The 27245-nt window shown below is 43.1% G+C and overlaps 1 protein-coding gene across 1 annotated transcript in view; it reads right to left on the bottom strand.

The window, feature by feature from the left end:
- Window positions 1-18505, bottom strand: part of LOC126281438 (sorbitol dehydrogenase-like) — a 100326-nt gene extending 81821 nt beyond the window's left edge. The window contains exon 1 of the mRNA XM_049980409.1: window positions 18407-18505. Within this exon, the coding sequence (XP_049836366.1) occupies window positions 18407-18460 (54 nt within the window). The 5' untranslated portion in view covers window positions 18461-18505. The remainder of the gene's footprint in view (window positions 1-18406) is intronic.
- Window positions 18506-27245: the final 8740 nt, after the last annotated feature.

Here is a 27245-nt window from a genome sequence, read left to right as displayed (position 1 = left end):
CTGAAGATGAACAGATAGAGAAAGTATATGAGGATATTGAAAGGGTAATGCAGTATGTAAAGGGGGACGAAAATCTAATAGTCATGGGCGACTGGAATGCAGTTGTAGGGGAAGGAGTAGAAGAAAAGGTTACAGGAGAATATGGGCTTGGGACAAGGAATGAAAGAGGAGAAAGACTAATTGAGTTCTGTAACAAGTTTCATCTAGTAATAGCGAATACCCTGTTCAAGAATCACAAGAAGAGGAGGTATACTCGGAAAAGGCCAGGAGATACGGGAAGATTTCGATTAGATTACATCATGGTCAGACAGAGATTCCGAAATCAGATACTGGATTGTAAGGCGTACCCAGGAGCAGATATAGACTCAGATCACAATATAGTAGTGATGAAGAGTAGGCTGAAGTTCAAGACGTTAGTCAGGAAGAATCAATACGCTAAGAAGTGCGATACGGAAGTTCTAAGGAATGACGAGATACGTTTGAAGTTCTCTAACGCTACAGATACAGGAATGAGGAATAGCGCAGTAGGCGACACAGTTGAAGAGGAATGGACGTCTCTAAAAAGGGCCATCACAGAAGCTGGGAAGGCAAACATAGGTACAAAGAAGGTAGCTGCGAAGAAACATGGGTAACAGAAGAAATGCTTCAGTTGATTGATGAAAGGAGAAAGTACAAACATGTTCCGGGAAAATCAGGAATACAGAAATACAAGTCGCTGAGGAATGAAATAAATAGTAAGTGCAGGGAAGCTAAGACGAAATGGCTGCAGGAAATATGTGAAGACATCGAAAAAGATATGATTGTCGGAAGGACAGTCTCAGCATACAGTAAAGTCAAAACAACCTTTGCTGACATTAAATGCAACGGTGGTAACATTAAGAGTGCAACGGGAATTCCACTGTTAAATGCAGAGAAGAGAGCAGATAGGCGGAAAGAATACATTGAAAGCCTCTATAAGGATGAGGATTTGTCTGATGTGATAGAAGAAGAAACAGGAGTCGATTTAGAAGAGATAGGCGATCCAGTATTAGAATCGGAATTTAAAAGAGCTTTGGAGGACTTACGGTCAAATAACGCAGAAGGGATAGATAACATTCCATCAGAATTTCTAAAATCATTAGGGCAAGTGGCAACAAAACAACTATTCACGTTGGTGTGTAGAATATATGAGTCTGGCGACATACCATCTGACTTTCGGAAAAGCATCATCCACACAATTCCGAAGACGGCAAGAGCTGACAAGTGCGAGAATTATCGCACAATCAGCTTAACAGCTCGTGCATCGAAGCTGCTTACAAGAATAATATACAGAAGAATGGAAAAGAAAATTGAGAATGCGGTAGGTGACGATCAGTTTGGCTTTAGGACAAGTAAAGGCACGAGAGAGGCAATTCTGACGTTACGGCTAATAATAGAAGCAAGGCTAAAGAAAAATCAAGACACGTTCATAGGATTTGTCGACCTGGAAAAAGCGTTCGACAATATAAAATGGTGCAAGCTGATCGAGATTCTGAAAAAAAGTAGGGGTAAGCTATAGGGAGAGACGGGTCATATACAATATGTACAACAACCAAGAGGGAATAATAAGAGTGGACGATCAAGAACTGCTCGTATTAAGAAGGGTGTAAGACAAGGCGGTAGCCTTTCGCCCCTACTCTTCAATCTGTACATCGAGGAAGCAGTGATGGAAATAAAAGAAAGGTTCAGGAGTGGAATTAAAATACAAGGTGAAAGGATATCAGTGATACGATTCGCTGATGACATTGCTATCCTGAGTGAAAGTGAAGAAGAATTAAATGATCTGCTGAACGGAATGAACAGTCTAATGAGTACATAGTATGGTTTGAGAGTAAATCGGAGAAAGACTAAGGTAATGAGAAGTAGTAGAAATGAGAACAGCGAGAAACATAACATCAGGATTGATGGTCACGAAGTCAATGAAGTTAAGGAATTCTGCTACCTAGGCAGTAAAATAACCAATGACGGACGGAGCAAGGAGGACATCAAAAGCAGACTCGCTATGGCAAAAATGGCATTTCTGGCCAAGAGAAGTCTACTAATATCAAATACCGGCCTTAATTTGAGGAAGAAATTTCTGAGGATGTACGTCTGGAGTACAGCCTTGTATGGTAGTGAAACATGGACTGTGGGAAAACCTGAACAGAAGAGAATCGAAGCATTTGAGATGTGGTGCTATAGACGAATGTTGAAAATTAGGTGGACTGATAAGGTAAGGAATGAGGAGGTTCTACGCAGAATCGGAGAGGAAAGGAATATGTGGAAAACACTGATAAGGAGAAGGGACAGGATGATAGGACATCTGCTAAGACATGAGGGAATGACTTCCATGGTACTAAAGGGAGCTTTAGAGGGCAAAAACTGTAGAGGAAGACAGAGATTGGAATACGTCAAGCAAATAATTGAGGACGTAGGTTGCAACTGCTACTCTGAGATGAAGAGGTTAGCAGAAGAAAGGAATTCGTGGCGGGCTGCATCAAACCAGTCAGTAGACAGATGACAAAAAAAAAACTTCCTCGTATCATACGTAATACTACATATTTACTACTAAATTCCTTTATATACAGAGCTGTCAGCTGTCATTTTGAATTAATTAACTGATTAACATCGTCTAAAACGGTCTCTGTTCTATTATATTAGACCTAATGACATTGGATGATGATATTTGGTTTGTGGGGCGCTCAAGTGCATTGTAATCAGCGCCCGTACAAATCCTATACAAAACCGGTGCTGAGGCAACTGGGGTGCAATACAGGTCTTACAAGGTAGGAGTGAACGACGACTGTAGAGACATGTGCGGGTGAATAGACGCGCTACTGACCGCCTAGATGAACCAGTGGGCTACCAACACTGTCTCTTGAACGACCGTTCAGCGGACGTTGCTCCTCATGAGATTCTGCAGCAAGAGCCCGTTTCATGCACCCATACCGACTGTTGTTCGTCGGCGACGAAAGCTAGAATTTCTACGCCAATATCGCAACTGTACATCCACTGAGAGTCGACTCTTGTCCTTTTCAGATGAATCACGTTTTATACTCCACCGGACACAAGGCCGTTGGCTTGTATGGCGTGAAACGCCTGAAAGCAAACACCCTGCAACAACACTCAGAATAGTCCAGGCCGGAGAAGGTAGGGTTATGGTCTAGGGAATGATTTCGTGGCATTCCGTCTGTGATCTCGTCATTCTGGAACCCACAACGGATCAACACTAATATGCATCTATCCTTGGGGAACATATCCATCCCTATGTGCAGCTTCTTTTTCCTTAACGCGATGGCATCTGCCAGCAGGACAATGCAACGTGTGGCACATCACGCAGTGTATGTCCGTGGTTGGAAGACCTTTTGATAGGTGGTCATATTAACGTATCTGCATCGCACTGACTTGACTGGACAGCGTTTTGCCGCACTAGCCACAAAACTCCATTAGGTTGGGGATAGGGCTCTCTGTGTAGAGCCTAGGATTAATGCATGTTCGTCTATATTTTTTTACTTGTAAATATTTAATGTGTTACCTTATAATACACTACTGGCCATTAAAATTGCTACACCACGAAGATCACGTGCCACAGACGAGAAATTTAACCGACATGAAGATGCTGTGATATGCCAATGATTAAATATTCAGAGCATTCACACAAGGCTGGCGCCGATGGCGACACCTACAACGTGCTGATATGAGGAAAGTTTCCCACCGATTTCTCATACACAAACAAAAGTTGAGCGGCGTTGCCTGGTGAAACGTTGCTGTGATGCCTCGTGTAAGGAGAAGAAATGTGTACCAACACGTTTACGACTTCGATAAAAGTCGGATTGTAGACTATCGCGAATGCGGTTTATCGTATCGCAACATTGCTGCTCGCGATGGTCGAGATCTAACGACTGCTAGCAGAATGTGGAATCGGTGTGTTCAGGAGGGCAATACAGAACGCCGTGCTGGATCCCAACGGCCTCATATCGCTAGCATTCGAGATAGGCATCTTATCCGTGTGGCTGTAACGGATCGTGCAGCAACGTCTCGATCCCTGAGTCAACAGATGGGGACGTTTGCAAGACAACAACCATCTGCACGAACAGTTCGACGACGGTTCCAGCAGCAAGGACTATCAGCTCGGAGACCATGACTGCGGTTACCCTTAACGCTACATCACAGACAGCAGCGCCTGCGATCGTGTACTCAACGACGAACCTGGGTAGACGAATGGCAAAACGTAATTTTTTCGGATGAATCCAGGTTCTGTTTACAGCATCATGATGGTCGCATCCATGCTTGGCGACATCGCGGTGAAAGCACATTTGAAGCGTGTATTCGTCATCGCCCTGGCGTATCCCCCGGCGTGATGGTATGGGGTGCCATTGGTTACACGTCTCGGTCACCTCTTGTTCACATTGACGGCACTTTGAACAGTGCACGTTACATTTCAGACACGTTACGACTCGTGGCTCTAACCTTCATTCGATCCCTGCGAAGCCCTACATTTCAGCAGGATAATACACGACCGCATGTTGTGGGTGCTGTACAGGCCTTTCTGGATACAGAAAATTTTCGACTGCTGCCCTGGCCAGCACATTCTTCAGATCTCTCACCAATTGAAAACGTCTGGTCAATGGTGGCCGAGCAACTGGCTCGTCACAATACGCCAGTCACTACTCTTGATGAACTGTGGTATCGTGTTGAAGCTGCATGGCCAGCTGTACCTGTACACGCCATGCAAGCTCTGTTTGACTCAATGCCCAGGCGTAGCAAGATCGTTATTACGGCCAGAGGTGGTTGTTTGGGTACTGATTTCTCAGGATCTATGCACCCAAATTGCGCGAAAATGTAATCATACGTCAGTTCAAGTATAATACATTTGTCCAATGAGTATCCGTTTGTCATCTGGATTTCTTCTTGGTGTAGCGATTTTAATGACGAGTAGTGTATGAAGTTTCAAAATCTGTAAGCGGTAAACTTCCCTAGAGTGACCATTTTAACCGTCCAGTACATATTCAGCAATGCATCATGTTGTATACAACGAAGACCAGTTCCTAACAATGTTGGCTAGTTTCTATCCTTTCGATTTGTGTATGGTGCTATGTAAAAATTACTCATATCTCTCTTACAACAAGCGTCTTGTACTATCATGGTCGGATACAATCGACGACAAGATTTTTTTTTTCGGACTTTGACCGCGTTATAAACCTGTAGTTACTGAGTTGCACACTTATTTCCAAACCACCTTTGCGACTACTCTCTGTACTGACATAGTATTGCTAATTCGCTCTCAGAAGTGATTGTTTAAGAGATTTTCTGACGTAGGGACCAAAGTTGAACCATATTGGTAATGACGCTTTCAGTGTTATTACTTTCGTCACCTTTTTTTTTATCTGTAATAGCAGAAGATAGTTGTCATGCCCATGAAGATGGTCAGAGTTACAGTTAAGTCATTTCTTTGTTGACTGAAGAGCCCAACAATGTCTTGTTAACTCAGTACAATAAACATATATGGTTTCTTAAAAGCTCGGCTTTATTCCGTAAAAGTGTTACCGGAAGTATTTTTAATATATCAGACAGCAAACGCAGATAGCCTGTTTGTCACAAATTAGCCATGAATTCCACCAATACGCGTAGACAACAGTTTTGATTTAAGCAGTGGACTTTTTTGCGTCAATTGCGTATTATTTGCCTTACAATGTGAAATTCGCTTTAGCATTCTGCTAGTTTTTTCGCGTTTCAACATCTCTGACGATATATTCAAAGATGTCACCTTCTGTCTACAGAAGGTCTCAGGTTATTTTTGGTTATCGGGATGCTCCTTCGTGTCTTTGCCCCCATTTTGTTTTCGTGTCACGGCCTTAAGTTAAACTTTTTTCTTGTTGTTCCTCTCCCGATATCCATTTGCGTGCTACTGGTTTATCATGACCTGACTGTTTAACAGTGTATGTGCTTGCTATTAGCTTATTAATTTTTATCTTCAATATTACGACCCATCTCGCTGAAAATTTTTCTCTACTAGTAAAGTGCTGTTTTCTTCTTGACTTAAGACTTGCTGTGTTCACATACTAATTTTGATAATCACTTTCACTGTTTATTGACGAAACCCGCTGGTTGCATGCTGCGATTTGATGTGTGTGATCCTGACTTAACTGGGTGATGTAATTCTTCTTGAAAACCTAATTTCCAGGTTGCCGTTGTGTCAGTCCACTAGCTCTAGATGTTGTTGTTGTTGTTGTTGTTGTTGTTGTTGTTGTTGCGGTCTTCAGTCCTGAGGCTGGTTTAATGCAGCTCTCCATGCTACTCTATCCTGTGCAAGCTTCTTCATCTCTCCGTACCTACTGCAACCTACTCCTTCTGACCGGCCAGAGTGACCGAGCGGTTCTAGGCGCTACAGTATGGAGCCGCGCGACCGCTCCGGTCGCAGATTCGAATCCTGCCTCTGGCATGGATGTGTGTCCTGTCCTTAGGTTAGTTAGGTTTAAGTAGTTCTAAGTTCTAGGGGACTGACGACCACAGTAGTTAAGTCCCATAGTGCTCAGAGCCATTCGAACCTACTCCTTCTGAATCTGCTTAGTGTATTCATCTCTTGGTCTCCCTCTACGGTTTTTACCCTTAACGCTGCCCTCCAATACTAAATTGGCGATGCCTTAATGCCTCAGAACATGACCTACCTACCGATCCCTTCTTCTTGTCAAGTTGTGCCACAAACTCCTCTTCTCCCCAATTCTATTCAATACCTGCTCATTAGTGATCCACCCGTCTAATCTTCAGCATTCTTCTGTAGCAACACATTTCGAAATCTTCTATCTTCTTCTTGTCCAAACTATTTATCGTCCATGTTTAACTTCCATATATGGCTATACTTCCATACAAATACTTTCTGAAACGACTTCCTGACACTTTAATCTATACTCGACGTTAACGAAGACTCTAGATATATCTTCTAGATATAACTTCAATACTTTTCCTCTGAATTCGTAGGCAAGTGTTTGCAATTCGTCTCTAGATGTTTCCCACGATGAATCTAAATGAAGCACAATTGAACAGTTTTATAAAATTTTTGGGCGTAATGAGTACTGATTATAAGTGACAGTCAAATTATAGGCTATGATTGAAATTTTTATGGTTTGCAATTTTCAAGCGTACTTCCCGAATACTGTGCTACACATTAACAATGTTATATGCTAGAAAAATCTACTGGAAATACAACGATCAAACGAAACAATACAAGGGACAGATTTCTTATATGTCTTCTTCTTCGGTAATAATTGTTTCTACCGTACATGAAATAGGGTCAATAGATTTATTAGAAGCGACTGTGGTTTGTCATTTTCAAGCTTATGTCGAATGTCGTGGCACACACAAACAATATTTCAACAATCTTGTTCGTCAGAAGTATTGTTTACGTGTGCCACGGCATTTCGTATGTATACCTGAAGATGACGAACAATCCAAATTATAATAGTAATTAATAAATGTATGTATGGTGTTAAGGAAAGGAGATTATTTTAAATAGTACAAATTGTCCCTCAAAGGAGAAAACCGTATTAACCTCTGTAGGAAGTCAGTATGTACACAATCATTAAATCGGCATTTAGATAGGATTTGATTTGGTCGAAGAGACCAATCAGGGAGTTCATTGATCTCATCGATTACGGAAAGTTGGTGAAGGAAGTCGGCCGTGCCCTTTCAAAGAACCCATCCCAGCATTTGCCTCAAGCGATTTAGGGAAATCGTCATCATCCCGAATGCGACTACTGTGAGCTAACTACTGCGCCACCTCGCTCGGTCAGCATTTTATTATTTTGTCAGAGTACTGACTTTGAAAATTTTTTATGAAAATTCCGCAACAAACTTTAATTTCTGCATTAACCTGTACGCGTTTCATCGTCTTTATCACTATCAAGTGATGTACATGAAAGTACGTTACTGCTTGTTAAGAGTAAAACACTCACAAGCAGTGGTCTGCAACACGCCGGGGTAAGAGGACAAGTAGAATAGCAGAACGTTTATAAGTTATTTAAATGGCAGAGAGGTGATGTGAACATTGACTCAACAGCGCCCTCCTTTGTGTGACCGGACAGGTCAAGGCTGTGCAACGCTGTCAGTGCGGAGCCATCATACGAATTGGTAACGTGTAACCAAGTGCCACTATGCCTCGCCGACATACCAGGGTGGAATATCGGCATTTGAGTGGGCTGAATGATTGGCCTCCAGGATCTGGGTCCATCGTTGCGTGACATTGCGGCTCGTACAGGGCACGCTGCTTCAACGCAGAGGCGTATGTTGAACTAGTGGAGAGAAGAGGGCCGTAGACAGCTCCGACAGGGAACTGGACGAGTCATTGTGACCAAAGCGCGAGGTGACCGCCGTCTTGTCTGCTTTCCCGTATCGGGCAGAACATCTTCGTCCGCAGTGTTGGTGCGACGTTGGAGAGTGCAACGGGTGTGGGCATGTCTGCGACGACGGTTCGACGCCGTCTTCTGAGGGCTGGACTGGTTGCACGCATGGCATTGCATCGGCTTCCACTGACCAGAAACCACCAACATCAAGGACTGCAATGGACACGTGAAGTTCGACATTGACATGTTGAGTGCTAAAATATAGTGTTTTCGGGTGAATCCCACTTCAACTTGTCCTACAGTGACGGCCGCTTACGAGTTTGACGCTAGCGTGGTGAATGCAGTTGGGCAGAAGGTATTGTTGACCCGCATAGCGGGTAAATGCCAAGTGTGACGGTTCCCGGCGCCATTCCCTGTAAGACACGATCTCACCTCCTACAGCTTGACGTAATCTGAACAGATGCATTAGGAAGGTTTTACAGCCCGGGGTACTGCCCCTCTTTGAGGCCGTTCCACGTGCCATATTTCAGCAGAATAACACCCGGCCACATGTGGCGATGAGTGTGCAAGCCTTCTTCGAAGAACGATGAATAACACTGCTTACCTGGCCAGCCCGTTCGCCTGACAAATGGTTCAAATGGCTCTGAACACTATGGGACTTAACTTCTAAGGTCATCAGTCCCCTAGAACTTAGAACTACTTAAACCTAACTAACCTAAGGACATCACACACACTCATGCCCGATGCAGGATTCGAACCTGCGACCGTAGCGGTCACGCGGTGCCAGACTGAAGCGCCTAGAACCGCTCGGCCAACCCGGCCGCTTCGCCTGACCTGTCTCCCATCAAACATGTCTGGGATATTGTCGGTCGGTAACTTGTCCGTTCAGGTCCTCCCGCAATCACAGTTATTGTTTTGTGCATGCGCCTACAAATCGTGTGGCAGAGTATTTCCCATCACCATAATCAGGTTCTCTTTGATTCCATACCACGATCTCTAGCAGCTTTGAATGCAGCACATAGTGGCGCTACTCCGTGCTGAATTCCCACAGTCACAGTCCATGTAGAGGTCTGTAATGCGAATGGTTTCAGTAGTGTCATGTCCCTAATCAGTGGATTAAATTTAGTTGTGATCACATCTCTCGATTCCACTTTTATTCAAACAGTAGTGTAATTATCGTATTGTGACCATCGCGCAACCAGCGAGTATTCTTTTCTACTTTTCATGAACTTGAGCATTTTATCCCTGACTGCATGTGCTATTTGTGTGTTATGTAACATACTAAATGATTACCCAGCGTTGGTCCATCACGTATTATCCTAATTTCTCAGAACTCATGGACATGTGGTCAAGATTTATGCCATATTTCGTAGCCTCTAAAACCATTAGATGGACTATGACATATCAAAATGGTTCAAATGGCTCTAAGCACTATGGGACTTAACATCTGAAGTCATCAGTCCCCTAGACTTAGAACTACTTAATCCTAACGACATCACACACATCCATGACCGAGACAGGATTCGAACCTGCGACCATAGCAGCACCGCGGTTCCGGACGGAAGTGCCTAGAACGTCTCGGCCACAGCGGCCGGCAATTATGACATTTATTTTTGGCTGAACTGCAACATTATTATTTAGATACTGTACAACCTCAATATGAACACAGTGCTGCTGACTAACGTTCCAGCTTCGTTTTGCTACGGAGAGTTTGCTGCGTAATGAAATTACTGAGCGAACTCCTCCATTAACACACAATCCGTTTAACCTGCTTCCATAGTCAAGATGGCCAATGAAAATCCGTACGCCAGCACTCTACTCGGGGTATTCGGTTCGAATCCTAACGGTGGAAGAAATTTATACTTCCAGTCTTTGGTAGGAAAGAGGAGTTCCTGATGAGAAGGGTTTGCGCTAGGATGCTGGATTAAATTCCTAACTTGTCTGCAGCCTCTCACATATGTGACACCCACTCTTTCTGGTGATCCGTCTTGCAAGTGTCAGGCTAAGAAACCCCCTCATCCTATTAGACAGAATTGTGATTCCCAGTATACATAAACATCCTTATTGTGGGCGTTACAGCAGATTCGAACCAGCGGCCTTGACTTTCGTGGACAATGGTTGAATTGTCCAGGCACGACTTGCACGGCTAATACTCCTAGGAAAAAGTATGTAGCCAAGCGGGTGTCGTTGGTCATTCTAGGCTCATCAATCGTAAATTTCGGACTCCTAAGGGAGATTAACACGAACTTTTCTCTGTCGATGAAGGGTGTAAAAACCCTATATGGGCTGAAAACAGCTACAACCTGCACAGCATGTCTTCACGTCCCAGAAAAATTTAAAAATTTCTCATTACAGTAACGTCACGCTGCAACATCTTCCTAAGGAGAGCACACCGAACTTGAAGCTGGTGACGAACTCCAGCTTTCAAGTGGACACATGGCTGTCGTAGAGAGACTGAGTATTGCAACTCTAAAATCCACCAAAAATAAACGAAAAGTATATCTAATCAAAAACTAGATAACATTTCGCTTGACGGCTTCCTGAGAGGTAATCTCCACTTCTTCCAAATTAACAATGTATATGTAGACCATAAATGGTTTGAATTCAAAGACACAGAATCGACAGAAATTGAGATATTTATACCAAATAAATTAACAAACGACGGAGCAGATCCCCCATGGTACACAACATAGCACAGAACATTGTTGCAGAAACAACGAAGAAAGCATGACAAATTTAAACAAAAGCAAAACCTGCAATATTGGTGATCTTTTACAGATGCTCGAAATTTAGCGCGGACTTCAGTGCGAGATGCTTTATACTTGTTTCCAAAACGAAACTTTGCCTTGAAACCTGGCAAAAAATGCACAGAAGTTCTGGTCGTATGTAAAGTGTGCTAGTGGCAATATACAATCTATGCATTCTCTGGCCGATAGCAATGGATATACCATCCATGACAGTGCTGCAAAAGCTGAGTTATTAAACACAGCCTTTCGAAATTCCTTCGCCAAAGAAGACGAAGTAACTATTCCAGAATTCGAATCAAGAACGGCTGCCAACATGAGTAACTTAGAAGTAAATATTCTCGTAGTAGTGAGTATCCCAACGGCCTCGTATCACTCGCAGTCGAGATGACAGGCATCAGGCATGGCTGTAACGGATCGTGCTGCCACGCCTCGATCCCAGAGTCAGCAGATGGGGACGTTTGCAAGACAACAACCATCTGCACGAACAGTTCGACGGCGTTTGCAGCAACATGGACTATCAGCTCGGAGACCATGGCTGCGGTTACCCTTGATGCTGCAACACAGACAGAAGCGACTGTGATGGTGTACTCAACGACGAACGAGGTTCTGTTTACAGCATCATGATGGTCGCATCCGTGTTTGGCGACAGCACGGTGAACGCACATTGGAAACGTGTATTCGTCATCGCCACACTGGCGTATCACCCAGCGTGATGGTATGGGGTGCCATTGGTTACACGTCTCTGTCACCTCTTGTTCCCTCTGACGGCACTTTGAACAGTGGACGTTACATTTACGTTACGACCCGTGTCTCTACCCTTCATTCGATCTCTGCGAAACCCTACATTTCAGCAGGATAATGCACGACCGCATGTTGCACGTCCTGTACGGGCCTTTTTGGATACAGAAATTGTTCGACTGCTGCCCTGGCCAGCACGTTCTCCAGATCTCTCACCAGTTGAAAACGTTTGGTCAATGGTGGCCGAGCAACTGGCTCGTCACAATACGCCAGTGACTACTGTTGATGAACTGTGGTATAGTGTTGAAGCTGCATTGGCAGCTATACCTGTACACGCCATCCAAACTCTGTTTGACTCAATGCGTTATTACGGTCAGAGGTGGTTGTTCTGGGTACTGATTTCTCAGGATGTATGCTCCCAAATTGCGTGAAAATGTAATCACATGTCAGTTCTAGTATAATATATTTGTCCAATGAATACCACTTTATCATCTGCATTTATTCTTGGTGTAGAAATTTTTATGGCCAGTAGTGTATTTTCGCTTCAGTCCCTGTAGTTTCATGAAGTTCCGATAGGTGGTGGCGCTATACGTTACCTTCAAAATGTTGTCTGTAGCAGAAGTGGGTTTCGAGTAGAGAGCTGTCATTGTATTTCTTTTGGTGGAAAAACAGAGCATCACATATATTTATAGGCGCTTGTAGAATGTCTGCAGAGACCTGCCAGAGAACAAAAGCATGGTGAGTCGTTAGGCGAGACATCTGTCATTTTTGCGCATCGCGCAAATCTGTCCACTCTCCGGCCACGCACACAGCTGTGACTCCTGTATGGCGTTCGTCGCCACAAAAATGCAAACGAACTTCTCCTTCTCCGTAATAACGCAAGGCTTTACACAAGCCTGCGCACCAGAGTGGAAATTACAAAACTTCACTGGACTGGTCTTCCTCAGCCACCACACAGCCAGGATGCCGCACATTCCGACTTCCATCCGTTTGTCCCAATGAAGGATGCACTCCATGAGATGATGGGGAGGTTATTGATGCAACAAGACGTTCGTACCGAAGTCGACTATTCATATTGCAACTGAGACAATTGCGCATGTCATACCAGCAAGTTGGCGTAAGTTCGTTGCATTCAACTGAGATTATGTAGAGCAATAGGATCTTGTAGCTAAAAGAGTGGGAAATAATATGGTGTATTGGAATCCTGAATAAAATCTTGCTCTCAGAAATAATAAATGTGTCGCATTACTAAGTTTATTTCCTTTCTTCCTGCTTCCTTTCCTTCCACAGTTCATTTCCCATTTCCCATTCTCTTTTCTTTCTTCAGTTCAAGAGCCTCACCCGTTTCTAGTGTTTTTCATGGAAACCTTTGAAATCTTCCAGATTCTTTCTGAATGGCAATCTTTCCGTGATATCCTGTGGGGACATTCGGAGTCCATTTACGTGCCCTTACAGTTATTTTACATCCTGTGTTACTCATTTGCGGTTTACCGAAATAAGTGAACAGTATTTTTGTCAGTGTGTCGGGATTCATGAGCGGTGCAGCACTGGGTACAAGAACCAGTCTTGAACCCGACCTTGATGTCATTCCGGAAATCCTGAAATCAGCATCATCACTTTCTTATTGCGGCGTCATATTGCAGCTGAGACAATGGCGCATGTCAACCCGTATCAGCGCGTCACTATTCACATGGCTATTGTCGGAATAATAATATTTGGCCACGTACCAAGACAAAGTAGGGGAGGTCAATGCACATTCTCCTTCCTCTGATGTCTCTGGGTATTCGGTGACTGTAAATACAAATTCAAAAATGGTTCAAATGGCTCTGAGCACTATGGGACTTAACTTCTGAGGTCATCAGTCCCCTAGAACTACATAAGTCTAACTAACCAAAGGACATCACATACATCCATTCCCGAGGCAGAATTCGAACCTGCGACCGTAGCGGTCGCGCGGTTCCAGACTATAGCGCCTAGAACCGCTCGGCCACTTCGGCCGGGCTGTAAATACAGAAACAGTATTTAGATTTGAATACGGGCAAATCGTGGGCCCCTGACGTACGGTACGCTCCTCCCATGTTGTGTAAGCACTGAGATTTTCGCGTCGAGAATGAGCCATGAATACTTCGATTCGAAAAAGAAAAAAAGAAAAGAACCAGTCGCACCTGTGTCAGCTTTGGAGGATAACATCGCCTTGAGGTCAGGACAATGTCGACTATCGTGATAAAAAAACACACACACAAAGAAAGAAACGCTGTCCGAACATGCCGTGAAGGCCCAACGATACCGACCGGTCGCCGTGTCATCCTCAGCCCTTAGGCGTCACTGAATGCGAGTGTGGAGGGTATGTGATCAGCACACCACTCTCCCGGCCATTATCAGTTTTCGTGACTGGTGCCGCTACTTCTCAGTCAAGTAGCTTCTCACTTAGCGTCACAAAGGCTGGGTGCACCCAGCTTGTCAACAGCACTCCGCAGACCCACACCGTAAACCATCCAAGTGCTAGTCAAGTCCGATAGCACTTACTTCGGTGATATGGCGGGAACTGGTATTACCACTGCGGCAGGGCCGTTGGCATTGTTAACAATGTTGTTGTTGTGCTCTTCAGTCCTGAGACTGGTTTGAATCAGCTCTCCATGCTACTCTATCCTGTGCAAGCTTCTTCATCTCCCAGTACCTACTCCAATCTACATCCTTCTGAATCTGCTTAGTGTATTCATCTCTTGGTCTCCCTCCACGATTTTTACCCTCCACGCTGCCCTCCAATACTAAGTTCGTGATCCCTTGATGCCTCAGAACACGTCCTACCAACCGATCCCTTCTTCTAGTCAAGTTGTGCCATATACTCCTCTTCTCCCCAATTCTATTCAATACCTCCTCATTAGTTACGTAATATACCCATCTAATCTTCATCATTCTTCTGTAACACCACATTTCGAAAGCGTCTATTCTCTTCTTGTCCAAACTATTTATCGTCCATGTTTCACTTCCATACATGGCTACACTCCATAAAAATACTTTCTGAAACGACTTCCTGACACAAATCTATACTCGATGTTAACAAATATCTCTTCTTCAGAAACACTTTCCTTGCCATTGGCAGCCTACATTTTAGATCTTCTCTACTTCGACAATCATCAGTTATTTTGCTCCCCAAATAGCAAAACTCCTTTACTACTTTAAGTGTCTCATGTCCTAATCTAATTCCCTCAGCATCAGCGGACTTAATTCGGCTACATTCCATTACCCTCGTGTTGCTTTTGTTGTTGTTCATCTTATATCCGTCTTTCAAGACACTGCCCATTCCGTTCAACTGCGGTTCCAAGTCCTTTGCTGTCTCTGGAGGAACTACAATGTCATCAGCGAACCTCAAAGTTTTTATTTCTTCTCCACGGATTTTAGTACCTACTCCGAATTTTTCTTTTGTTTCCTTTACTGCTTGTTCAATATACAGATCGTGCGTGAACAATAGCAGATAGAAAAATCATAGTGTAGCAGATCACTCACCAAGACAATGGTGGAAGACAAGTACGAGTCAGAAGCCCTGCTGTCGAAACAAACTATCTGCCTATCCGCCTCGATAGGCGCGAGGTCACCACAACAGATTGCCTACCGAAAGGGCCCGATTCGAGCTTTGACCGGGTCGTCATTTTTCTCCGCTCGGGATCTGCATGTTGTGTTGTCCTTTCCTTTGTATCGCCGTAACTGACGAGAACATGGTCGCCAATCGTATCATCTTCCCATTACTGCGATGACTGAATGGACACGAACAGAAAGCCAATAAACTGAAATAAAAAAAGGAAACTCCCAGCCAAAGGATACAGAAATCGCCATTCACACGTTTGGTCACCACAGGTCTCAGTGGGCACATGGTCGGAGGAACAGCGTCTCTGGTGGTTCGAGGCATGAAAATAAAGTTATGAATGGTGACATACACTGTAAACCATTAAGATGATGTATCCTCCTTACTAATATGGCTTTCCGTTCAGGCATGAGTTATTCTCGTAAGGTGTGAAGTGAAGAGAGTGGAGCGGAGGGGGACAGAGGTAGAGGTACAGGGGGGCGGGTGGAGAATGTGGATGGGGGCATTTACAAGGGCGAATTGAGGTCCCTGCCACAGTATCTTGCTGGAGTTTCATACAGAGATCTGCTGTCTGCTGCTTCACCTAGCGTAAGAAAGTAGATCATCCATACCTCCAACTAGTTTGGACAGAAAGGTTTGAGGTACAGTCTGCTCGCATGAGGATGTGGCCACACAGATCATCTTATCTCAGCCGTACTGATCACACTTTGGATACTCCGCCTTGAATACGGCTCCCACCAGTGATCGTGACGTGAGGGTGCTAACCGAACAATCATAGAGCAAGTTGGCTCCCCACCACTTATGGTGTCTTGTAGAATCTTTGCCACTATACGTCCCCATCGTCATCTGGGAGAAAGAGGGTGTTACAGACTGTTAAGTAAAACTCAATCCAAGCAGCCCTTGAAGGCCCAATGTTAACAACCGACCGCCGTGTCGTCCTCAGCTATTAACCGTCACAGGATGCGGATATGGAGAGGCATGTGGTCAGCACTCCGCTCTCCCGGCCGTTATCAGTTGACGAGACCAGAGCTGCTACCTCTCAATTAAGTAGTTTCTAAATTTGCCTCACTAGGGCTGAGTGCGCGCCACTTAACAACAGAGCTCGGCAGACCAGACCTTCACCCATCCAAGCACTATTAAATAGGCTTTTCTGATTAAAACACTCTTCAGCGTGCATGTCTTTCTGAAGCAGTACATTGCGTCCGAGAGACAAAGACCCTGTTCAGCACAACATTTTGAGATGGGGAGATTCAAATGGCTCTGAGCACTATGGGACTTAACATCTGAGGTCATCAGTCCCCTAGAACTACTTAAACCTAACTAACCCAAGGACATCACACAAATGCATGCCCGAGGCAGGATTCGAACCAGCGACCGTAGCAGTCGCGCGGTTCCGGACTGAAGCGCCTAGAACCACTCGACGACCGCGGCCGGCTGGGGAGATTCATTTCCATACATAATGTCATGACCAAGTCCAAGCTTCATTCTGATGTAGCCAATATGTTTTACGGGCTGCTTCTGCGCGATGTGGATATAGAAGATTCTAATTGACGCTGTTCGATGAGCATTGTAGGGTCGATCACAGTCGTGATATGTTGAATTCCGTGCTATAGTACGTCATGTCATCAACTTCGTATGATGACTGACATGTCGTTTGCCGAAATTATTCTGTTGGTTCCCTACGTTATAGGAAAGTGGCGGCATAGGTAGTGAAAACGCCCTTGTCTATGGAAGCGATCCTGTAAGCGAAGTCGCTTACCTCATTTAATTGACGATGATCTCATATGAGCCCAGCTTAGCTTGAGTGAAGAGTTTACATAAAGTTTCTTATGCTAGACAGCGTGGCAGACTCTTCACACCTAGAATAGCTGGCATTGGAGGCTGACTCGAGACTATCGAAGTACCGAGTAACCTCCTTGACGACACGAAGTAGATTATGCGTCGTCATGTGCCCTGCATAACGTTCTAATCTGAGATGGAAAACAACGCAAGCGGAGCAAAGCAGCTGTTGAAAGAGAACCAGCTGTGTCAATGCTGCCATCAGGGCAGTGTTTTCTTGGAACACTACCTCAATGGACAACTCATCCCTACTAAATAACCTTTGTTCCTGTCTGACTACAGATATTTCTTTACAATACACTCTTTTAAAATTTTTGTTTTCCTGATTCAGACTCTGAGATGAATCACATCTCGGATTGTAGAGCATTGACAGGCTTACAGAGCTCTACAAAGACTGAGAACTTCCTGTAGGTCCTCTGAATCTAGCTAAAGATCTTAGGCAGTAGCCCAGTTGTAACACTCGCTCTACTGATCAGCAAGTGATTCGATTATCTGCTCCATCTCATTACAACGCGAATGTATTATATTACCTAGAGTACATAAATTTCTTAGACCGGATGCTATTACATAAAAATGAAGAATACATAAGAGAGCAGGATTCACTGGACGGTGATAGTTTGGATAAGCGCTTCTGGACTTGTTACAGCAGAATGGTTTCAAATGCTCCAACGTTTCAATCATTATTCAAATGGTTCAAATGGCTCTAAACACTATGGGACTTAACGTCAGAGGTCACCAGTCCCCTAGACTTAGAACTACTTAAACCTACCTAATCCAAGGGCAAATCACACACATCCATGCCGGAGGCAGGATTCGAACCTACGACCGTAGCAGCAGCGCGGTTCCGGACTGAAGCGCCTAGAACCGCTCGGTCACAACGGCCGGCTCGATCATAATTATAGGTGCCCTTCTTTTGAGTGACGATACAAACATCGTTGGGATGACAATACTGCCATCGTCACACTAATTAAGGCTCCTTGAAATAGCAACTAAACCGATTAAGTTTTTTGTCGCGGTACGGTCACAAACGCGAGATACTTTAATCCTAAATGACAATACATTCTTCTGCGCAGGGCCACGAACCTGGAATTACACAAATACTTCGATATGTTATGGCCGTATGACAGAAAGATAACTCAATCATTGCGTTAATGGATACTCACAAGACGAAGATCATTCTTGCCGTGGAGAATAGCGCTCAGATTGTTCGACGCCATACTCTTGCTTCCGACGCTGCTACACTGGGCCCGTATCGTCGGCAGAGTCACGCACACAGAATTACGCTGCCCCGAGAATGCATATATATGGCAGCGGTTTATCGTTTCTGACAGTCGGGCGCCTTTCGTAACAGCTTACAGCACTATTGTTGCGTATCTTGACTTGAGGGAGAAACTTGACAGTTGCCAAGGCAATGGTGTTTGTCACGGGGACAAAGTGAGAGAGCTGCAGCGGTTTGCTGATCGGGCTAAGAAACTGTGGCTGATATCGTTACCAGATTTCGCTTAACAGCTTTCAACACTAGCTGGAGAGGAAAACTACGATATGAGAAACTGACAAAGTAGACAAAAAGGAAGTCCGTGGACATAGGAGTATTTAGCTGAAGGGTCGACGATGTGATTTGCACAATTGTTGCCCTATATCCCTGATATCAATCTGTTGCAGGATTATGGAACTTTTTCTATACTCTGTCATTGTGACATGAGCTTTTGTAGAAGAGATTATTGTTCTCAAGAAACATATATTCCCTAAACAGGTATCTTGTGAAAAACAGTTCGCTCTGTTCATCCACGAAATCCGGAGTTCCGTAGACAAATGCGCCCAGGCTCATGCTGTGTTCCTTGACTTCAAGAAGGCATTCGATACAGTTCTCCAACATCGTGTAGGGAACAAAATACGAAATTACAGAGTACCGGACCAGATTTACGACTTAATTGAAGGCATCCTTGTAGATACAACTCAGTACATTATTTTTAAGGGAATGAAATCGATAGACGAAAAAGGTAATTTCGGGACAACATTATAGTGTAGTGAACTGCAGAAAGACGTGCAAAGGATCAATAATTGATGCAGGAACAGGCAGTTGGCCCTGAATCTAAATAAATATAGGACATTGAGCGTAAATAAACAAAGTTATCCATTAGTGTTGGATTATAGTTATAGTGAAAAACAGTTACAGCCTTAAAGTACCTACGAGCAGAGTGTGCACAGAATAACGTGGCCTGCGCGCAAGCGTGGGGAGAACGCTAGTGTCAGGGGTTATGAACGGTTACCAACGCGCTGCTTGGGAAGTGCCAAGCTCTGGAGGTAAGTGCCATTCTGAACTGAAGCCTACGCCCGCATTATTGTAAATATTAAGTGGAGCCTCTCCACGGCCGCACTTTCGTGTAGACCATCCATAAAGACCTACTGTCACTTCTGCTTGGACAGTATTTAAAACGAATTCCGCTGAAAATGCAATAAAAAAACAGTGATTTATTTTCTCCTGACTTATTAGCTGTCTCTAATTTTTTATTAGTGGCGGATTTTGAGTAAAACCTACATTTCTCTTGTTCCATGTTAAAATTCACGTCTTTTGCCAACACACAACGGAGTATACACAATGTCACCTCACTAACGTTTTTTGCAGACGCAACAGCGAGAGAATTCTGAAACAGTGGTTTATTAAGTTTACTAAGTGAGGTACTGACGAAAAGTAAGGTCAATAACTTACGAAAAAGCACGTCCTCAGTGCAAAAAGTAGCGTGTAATCTCTTCACTTATGTTGTTCCAAAACCCACAGCACTTCTCCTTTAGCGAGCTACTGAAGGCCCTTAAAAATTGTATTCTTTCATTGAAAAAGTCTGTTAGTTAGTGGAAAAACAAAGTAGATAATGTATTTTCGCGTAACAACGATATGGCAAAATACTCTCCTTCTTGCGTGCTCTCATTTACCAAATTATTGTTTTGATATCTAAAACCATTTATGAGATCTGAGGAACGTTACGCATATTTCATTCCGGCTTTATTGATGGTACAAACGATCCCATATGAGTGCACTACATAAAATCAGTTTCCTCGTCGTTGGTGACAGATAGACTTCGGCACAAGTGCAGGGGAAAATTCAGTATGTTAGCTAAATTTCACATTCAGCAACAAATTATGTATGCACCAAACGCAAAATCATAACGATCCCTATTTTTCACTGCAAATTTTTTCGAATTTTGCGCACTGTCTTAAATACAAACATCACAATATCTATAACCATTAACGAAATAATGGGCATGTCCTCATGCAGCTGACATAGAAAGCTATACGTAATGGAAAAATGATTTTTTTTACCGAATTGTTTCTGTAAAACCATTTGAGAAAGATTACAGGGTGTGCCTTAATTCTGCCATCGCAGCATATCACCTACTGGCCGAAAGCGGGCAGTGTCGGCCTCCCCTTCCAGACAAACGATTGAACTCGCCCAGGACATAGGAGTAAAATTGGTCACTAAGAATCCAGCCACCACATCCTCCGTGGATCCTAACCATCTGGAGTGAACTAAACTGTAATGACCTCTTAAAGCTAATTATAGGAAAACAAAATGCTGGACAGATTCAGTGGAAGAATCCCAGATAGATTAGATTTATCTACGAAAGAATTGGTTTACTAAAAACTTGTTTAACTGGGTACTGATAATCACTTTGGAGCTCTTACGATCTAGAGTTAACACATGAGGTAGAGAAGATGCAACGAAGAGCGACACGATCCATTGCGCCATCGTGTAGCCGGCGTGAGAGCGCTAGTGAGATGAACAAATTCCGGTGGCAGTCGCAACAAAAGATACGTTATGCATCACGGAGCGATTTAGTGTCGAAATTCTGAGAGTGTACTTTCGAAGAAGAGACGGACATCTCATTACTCCCTCCCACATATGTCTTGCAAAATGACCACGACCAGAAAACCGCAGTAAGTAGAGCTCATACAAAAGTTCATAAACAGTTGTTTTTTACCTGTACCATTCGTGAATGGAACAAGAAAGGGTGAAAGTTGTGGTACCAGAAATTCTCTCTGTCAAGCACCATAACATGACTATTGGAGTATGCATGCAGTATGAAGCAATGGAGGATCAGAATATGCAAAAATGTCCCGGATTAATTATCCAGATGATAAAAGGGGCAGCAGAACAAAAATTTGCGAGGGATAAACAGTAGTGAAACTGATATAAATTATCGAGGAAGTGAAATGTAGTAAGTTACCCAACTTTAAGTGAATTCTGCTGGATGAAAGAACTGGTGAACAGCATCAAAATGGGCGAAAGACAGATAATACACGGCGTTTTCAACATAAGATTTTGATACAAAGATGTTTGATGAATATGAGGAATGTGGTGTAATTTTTATTTCTTTAACAAAAAAAAATGGTTCAAATGGCTCTGAGCACTATGGGACTTAACATCTGAGGTCATCAGTCCCCTAGAACGTAGAACTACTTAAACCTAACTAAACTAAGGACATCACACACATCCATGCCCGATGCAGGATTCGAACCTCCGACGTAGCGGTCGCGCGGTTCCAAACTGAAGCGCCTAGAACCGCTCGGCCACCAGCGGCCGGCTTTCTTTAACAATTCAGTCCTCTTCCCGCGTATTTTTATCCATCTGGTCTGGAAGAATAGCGTAGTACACGTTAAAAGGAGCCTGTTTCAGTCTTCTTACACATAACTGTTGCTTGTAGTACGTATCTTCTCTGAGCTATACCAGCTTTTGCTATTTTGTTTTGTTTTCTATACTGGGAGAAGGATTGCCTGGGGACTCATTTTTACTGATTATTATATTTTGTTTTTTATAAGGGCATCCTGTTTTATTCTTTTTTCATAACTCCACCATAAATAAGCTCTGAAACGTGCGAATGTGCGGGTACTTGGGTGTGCTTACCTACGAGGAATGTTCGAGTAGTTTTTGTTACATCTCTTTCTACAGTCTCGGAAAGTTTGCACGGAATCTGATTCAAATGTGACAGAACAACTGCCTCCCGCTTTTTTTTAACAATCCTCCCGATTTGGTGTTTTTTTTTTCAATTTACCCGCCATACCTCCACTCTGCAAAGATGATTCTGACAACGGCGGCTAGCGTGGAAATCTGGAGGGTTTTGAGAGAGACTGTTCCTAATGACGGCGTGGTGAGTGGATCGTGATTCCCAGAGCGGGCACGCTTAGCATAAGTTTCAACTCGAGTCGGTATTCTTTAAGCACTTCGTTTGTAGAAAGTCCTCACATTTACTTGTATTATGCATTTGGTATCGATTTAATATTTACCCATTGTTCCATTTTTTCGAACCGTGAGTGCGAGCTCTGCATCAAATTATCATCTTAATAATTTTTTTTGGAATATTGTTCCAGGTAACAGTGACCTGATAAAATTAATATTTATTTAGCAATCACAGTCGTGGTCACAAATAAGCTTTTACTTTTCATTTGTGGATGACTGGTTTAGATCTACTATAGAGATTTCAATCCCGTATCGTTACTGCTGACGAGGAATGGTGATCTTATGCTAAAGTAAGGAAGATAAAGGAATGGTTGAGTCCAAACAAAGCAGCAACTCCCCGCACAAAGACGTTTGCGAATCCACAAAAGATAATGTTATGCATCTGGTGGAATAGCCGCTGTGTGGTGTACTAACGATCGCTTCCCCGAGATGTAATCATCACTGCTGACATTTGTCTTCAACTGAGACGTCTTAAAGACGTAGTCGAACTATGACGACAAGAAGATTGCGAGAAGTAATGCTACTCCACGATAAAGCCCGTCCGCATTCTGCTAGACTGACAAGAAACACTATGCAAGAGTTGTATTGAAAAGTCATTCCACACCCCCCTTATTCAAGTAATCTTGCGCCTCAGATTTTCACCTTTTCCTCTCTCTATTAACAGCCCTCAAGGAACTTCCTTTCCGGATAAATAATGTACTCCGAAAATGACTCGACAAGTTCTTTGCCTCAAAACCACATGATTTCTACAGTCGCGAAACCGACAATTTACTCCAGCGTTGGCAGACTGTTGTAAATAGAGAAGGAAAATATGTTCTTGATGACTACAGCCTGTGTTACGTGTATCTGTTGTATTTATTAAACTTACGGAAAAACGCTGCGAACTAATGCACAACCTGCTATAAAGGAATCCAAACATTGCTGAGAAATTAATTTTAATTTCTGCTTTTGGTCGACATTCAAGAAAAACAGCGCTAATCTTGCACAAAGGACTCTCACAGTTAACCATTTATCCAAAATGTAGGATACATTTTCTTCTGATGTGGCTGTGGTGTATTTACTTCGTACACAAAGCCTATCGTTGAGTACAATATTCTCAATGTTTCCATCTGTGTTCGTAAGCTTTCGGACGCCATTCATATGGGTTATCATCAAGACAAGTACGTCGTCTTAGAATTCGACTACATATTTGTTAAGTGGGAAAGGTAAAGGAGTAAAAGCTTTATAAATCACAAGAAATTGTGTTGAATCACCGTTAAGTCAGCCAGCGTCAGCAGTATTGGTGTGTGTCGTTACGTGTTGACGTGAACTTTTTAGTTCCTTTTTCGTTTGTTTCGTTTTTGTCACTATTAAAATGCTGACCATTGAAGAATGTGTGTTTTTAGTCGAACAAGTGTTCAAAGCAGGCGGTAAATACACAGTTTCAGAACATTTAATTCTGTTTTCCCGGAGACAACACTCCCACATCGCGATACTGTGCGACATTTGATTAACAAATTTCGAAGTACGGGTTCAGTGACAGATGCACCGAGAAGTGGTCGTCCTAGCGTTTTGTCTGAGGATAAACTACCCTATATTTCCGATAAAATGTCCACGAGGCCGAACAAGTCAGTAAGAAAACTCACCCAGGAAATCGATGTTAGTGTCGGAAAGTCCCACACAGCTGCAAGGAAGAAATTAGAACTTCACCCATACAGAGTGACAGTCGTTCGAGAACTTAAAAATAGCGATCATGGCAAGAGACTGCATTATTCTAATGGTTCAAAAATTTAGTTGAACAAAATGGAAGGGATATTCTTAATGAATCGTTTTTCGCTGATGAGGCGTGGTTTCATTTATACGGGTACACAAACTCGCAAAATTCTCTTATGTGTAGTACTGCAAATCCATTGTGTGTTCATTAGGAACCACTTCATTCTGTGAAAATAGGAAGTTTGGACTGCAATTTCTAGACGTCGGATTGTGGGTCCCATATTTTTCAACGAAACAAACGCACAACGATACTGCAGCGATATTCTGTACCCATTCATAGGAGACCTTGTGTTAAGTGAAATACTGAACGGTTATTTTCAAGAAGATGGTGCAACCGCTCATACAGTTCGGTTTACAATGTTACTGCTTGCTGATGTTTTTGGTGATCGCATAATTTCACAGGGACTTTGGCCTTCGCGATCACCTGACCTACCACCACCTGACTTTTTCTTCTGGGGTGCAGCGAAAGAAACTGTCTATAAAAACCGTCAAAAATCCATCGATGAACTGAAAACTGCAATATCCACTTTCACTGTTTCTGTTACAGAAGAAATGTTACAGATAGTGTTTGGAAGCATGCGTAGACGAAATGAATTGTGTATTCAACAACAGGGGGGACACTTTCAACATTTAATGTGAAAATTTGTAAGCAAAAATGAATATTCAATAAATTAATAACTTGTATTTCACTGAGTTTCATTTCGGTATATTCACTGAGGCATACGGCACGCGCGGCTAACAATCATACGGCACCATGAACCAAATACGTCACAATATGTGGCGTATTGTGATGTACTAGGTCCGTTCCGATACATTTATAGATACATATTGAAATACACTGATGTTCAAAATTTAAGAACGAAACTAACATTCGCATCGTGTGTCAGTGCCAAGTAACATGGCTCGATCTAACTTGGACCATATATAGAAAGAACTGTTCCAGTATAATGCAGAAGGTAACTGAAAGAAATACGCAATGAGATAAAAAGAAATAATAATTTCATTCAAAGGCTATAATTACACTGAAGTAACCACTATTTGAGTGGTCCCTTGGACATTAAAAGAAGGCAAGACATGGTGTGCGACCACCACGTACAGCATTGCATGCTCTGGAACGTGCTCCCATACTGGCCACAAGACTGGTAAGGACCTCTTCGGGTAGGGCGCCCCATCCCTCCACCAGCGCTGTTGACAAGTGCTGGATGGTGGTTGGTTCTTGTTGACATGGCGCAATACGTCTTTCAAAACGCACCCCACACGTACTCGGTGGGATTTAAGTAACGTAAACGAGCAGGCCAGTCCATTCATAGAATATCCCGTCGTTCCACGAGCTCCTCCAGTTGCGCCGTCCGTTCCTCTCCCGCGTTGTACCGATAAAAATGAAGTCAGGGTCTAATGAAAACTGAAAAGACACACACGGGTAAGGCATACAGTGTCACAATAACGTTGATAAGGAAGTATACCGTTTGGAGAGATTTGGAAGCAACGTTATGCCTCCCCACACCATTGCACCTGGAGCATCAAAAAGATCATATGCGACATTGGTGGACGTACTCTCATACCGCGAGAAGTGAGAACAAAGAATGCACCCAGGAACACGATCAGATATTATGATTTGTATTAGAAAATTTTAACTAAGTGTCAACGGGAGATATAATTCGACTGATGATAATGAGGAACAACTAGAAAGTTGGGCAGAAAGGGATCGAATGAGGCTTATTCTCGACCCTAAACTAGTGCGCCATCACCTGGGCGTAAAATGACTAAAATTTCCGAAAACATTTTTTTGTCACCATCTGAAAGACAGTTTTAAAAAATGTCTTTATATCTCCTTTTCAGTTGTTGATTTGATCTTAAACGCTTTTTGAACAAAAGTCTAGAAACCAGCCACGCTCATGCGACAGGCAAGGAATATCACCACAAACATTTCTTCCCTGCCTCAGTCATGGAAACAATAAAGCCAATACACAGGGACCTTGCAAATACAAAATTACTTAGCAAATGTCTACATGGCCGTACATAAAACCCTAATGAGGGTTTCAACAGCTGTGTGTGTCAACGAGTACCAAAAACAGTGTTTGTTGGATGGACAGTACTCAAAGTGGGTCTGATGGATGCTGTCATCTGTTTCAATGATGGTGTAATCAGCTGAACAATAGTAATGGACAAATTAGTCATCTAGCTAGGAAATAATATAATAGCTGCTCTGACTGCCATAGATCGTCAGCGACTAGTTGAAGCTGAAAAGGCTGTGAAAGTCACCACTAAAGAGTCCAGAGTAAGGTAAAGGCTCCTGAAGAAGTCTACGGAGGATGAAGAAGCAGCTGGCCAGCAAGATTATGCTGCTGGAATGTTCTGAAAGAGGCATACGGTCAGTCAAAAACACTGTGAACGTTCTTTTCTCATTTCCTTGAAACTACATTTTCAGAACATTAGGTACATATAACTTCACAATGGTTTTCATAATGTTCACCAAATTTCTCTCAAGTGAAGAATGGGATAGTGTCTTTGTATTATGCCTAATACATCGCAGAAATGATCCATGTTTGTCACTCTGTATATAATTTTAGCGCTATTTTTTAGACAAAATAGTAATGTGGTATAATAAGGGTTTTTCTATAGCATCAGATATACTCAGAACTACAAAACGAGAGACATAAGGTGTTCCTATGAATGTTGACAGCAGCCTGCCACAGTTTGAATGCTATTAGACTGATGATGGACCAGAAAATGGTACCAGAAGGGGAACGTGTATTATAAAAACAACTATTAGGCAAAATTCTTAAACCATAACAGATATTTGAATAAATTTCCTTTTACATTGTCATTCATTGTTGGTAAAGAAACACAACTTCCTCCGCATTGTAGATCGAGAGTAATGTGCACTGAGGGCGAGGTACAAAAATGCAGCCCGTTCACGTGCAGGTCCCCTTAATAGAAAGAAGGATCCTTTATTGTATGATTATATGATAGCGGAACAAACACTGACAGCAGTTACTTCTGTAAAATATCTGGGA

Source organism: Schistocerca gregaria, chromosome 7, assembly GCF_023897955.1.
Source record: "Schistocerca gregaria isolate iqSchGreg1 chromosome 7, iqSchGreg1.2, whole genome shotgun sequence".
Classification (NCBI taxonomy): Eukaryota; Metazoa; Arthropoda; class Insecta; order Orthoptera; family Acrididae; genus Schistocerca; species Schistocerca gregaria.
Note: the sequence above shows the minus strand (reverse complement) of the source record. Positions and strands in the feature narration are given on the sequence as shown.